Raw genomic sequence first — 1,816 nt, 5'->3', positions numbered from 1 at the left:
TTAAATTTTATAAATTTTAATATATAATAAATTAATAACAATAATAATATATTAATATACTATATTAGTAATATATTAATATATATATTATATATTTATATAATATAAGTTATATAATTAATATAATATATTATTTATATATATTAATATTAGGGATGTCAAATTGGCTCTTAGTTCGTGAACAGCTCGTATTTGGCTTGTTCGTTAATAAGCGAATGTGAACAGTGACTTCACGAACAATTTCGAACACGAGTTTATTTCAAACGAACCGAACACGAACACAAGCTCTGTTCCTTCGTGTTCGGTTCGTTCTCACCCCTAGTTTTAGCATTGTCGTGGTGAAGAATTCATTACATTTGCATTGAAAATTCGAAACCATTTGTAATGCTTTCAATTTTTGCGCTGTGGGTATCCACATTTTGTGAATATTTTTGTAACCTGATGGTTTAAAAAGAATATTTCAGTGATCCAAATAAATAAATAAATAATAATAAAAACTATAGAGCTGATCAAGACCACTTTCACTTTCTATTCATTCTTGTTTTCAAAGATATTTGTTCATTATATATATATATATATATTTATATACTTTTATTTATAAAAAACATAATCTTCAACAACACTCAAAATAATATCCAATGTGTTGTATATTTGAAGAATAATACTACTTATGAATATTTTCAACTTTATAAAACAAAAAATGATCTAAATATCCCTCTTAAAGACTTCTGATTGATTGACATATAAACCATACATAGATACAATGTCCTCCAACACTATATCAGGGGAACGATACTGACATTCCAACAATCATAACATGAGATACATATTTTGGTAAAGACAATTTATTACGTAAATCATAAAGACAGTAGCACGTCTTCATCACACAATTCAATACATTAATACATAGCAATCATGAATCTCATTTCAAACGAAAATGAACGATTATTCAGAAAGGCGCTACATTTATAGTTGGAGAGGTTCATTAATTCAAATAATGCAGTAAAAACTTATATATATAAAACAGCTTTTCACAATCAACAACGTTATATTTTAAGAAGACAAAGGCCCCAAAACAGCCGATTAAACCCACGAAAATGATAGTAATAATAACAATTATTCGTCAGGGAACAGAAGTAGAATTAACAGGCCGGCATTCACAAGTGCATAGATTCCTTGATCCTTTCACCAGTCGCTGTGACCGCCGTATATGCAACTTGATGTTCAACAATTTACCAGCAATCTGTGGGATTAATGATTAGAAAAATGTCAGTACAATATTGATTATAGGTTTATTTCTTTAGGTAACACTTTATATGAAGGAAATGTCAAACTCATTACTGCTTCACAAACTCAAGTATATGGTTCAATCAGTTTTCACACATGGAAGGGATATAGTTAACAATATTAGTTTAGGGCATTTACATTTCACACATGGAAGGGATATAGTTAACAATATTAGCTTAGGGCATTTACATAATCATTCAATTCCTATCACTTAACTTTGTTTTTTTCATTTATACCAATCAGATCTTTCATACATATGAAAAATACCACCATTTTAACGTTAAAAAGGTGAAATACACCTTTTCATGTATGGTTAAGGTGATATTGTATGTAAAGATTGAAGTTTTAAATAAGTAAATTCATATGAATTGAGTGGTGTGTATATAAATCTTCTTATTATATTTAGTGATGAACTATTGCATGGGTTTAATTCTAATAGTACTCCCGAGTAGTTTTACTCTAAGGTCGACATTAAGAACGCCTTTGACAAAGTCAACACACAGTTTTTATATAATAGACTAGAAATGTT

General features: G+C 28.4%; 1 protein-coding gene across 1 annotated transcript in view; it reads right to left on the bottom strand.

The window, feature by feature from the left end:
* Positions 1–961: 961 nt before the first annotated feature.
* LOC110024646 (probable arabinosyltransferase ARAD1) overlaps positions 962–1,816 on the bottom strand; it is a gene marked incomplete at its 5' end in the record, with an annotated part of 76,810 nt that continues 75,955 nt past the window's right edge. The window contains 1 exon segment of the mRNA XM_020724733.1: positions 962–1,243. Within this exon segment, the coding sequence (XP_020580392.1) occupies positions 1,124–1,243 (120 nt within the window).

Source organism: Phalaenopsis equestris, unplaced genomic scaffold (genome assembly GCF_001263595.1).
Source record: "Phalaenopsis equestris unplaced genomic scaffold, ASM126359v1 Scaffold000264, whole genome shotgun sequence".
NCBI lineage: Eukaryota > Viridiplantae > Streptophyta > Magnoliopsida > Asparagales > Orchidaceae > Phalaenopsis > Phalaenopsis equestris.
The sequence above is the reverse complement of the archived record's forward strand: the minus strand, read 5'-3'. Positions and strand labels throughout refer to the sequence as shown.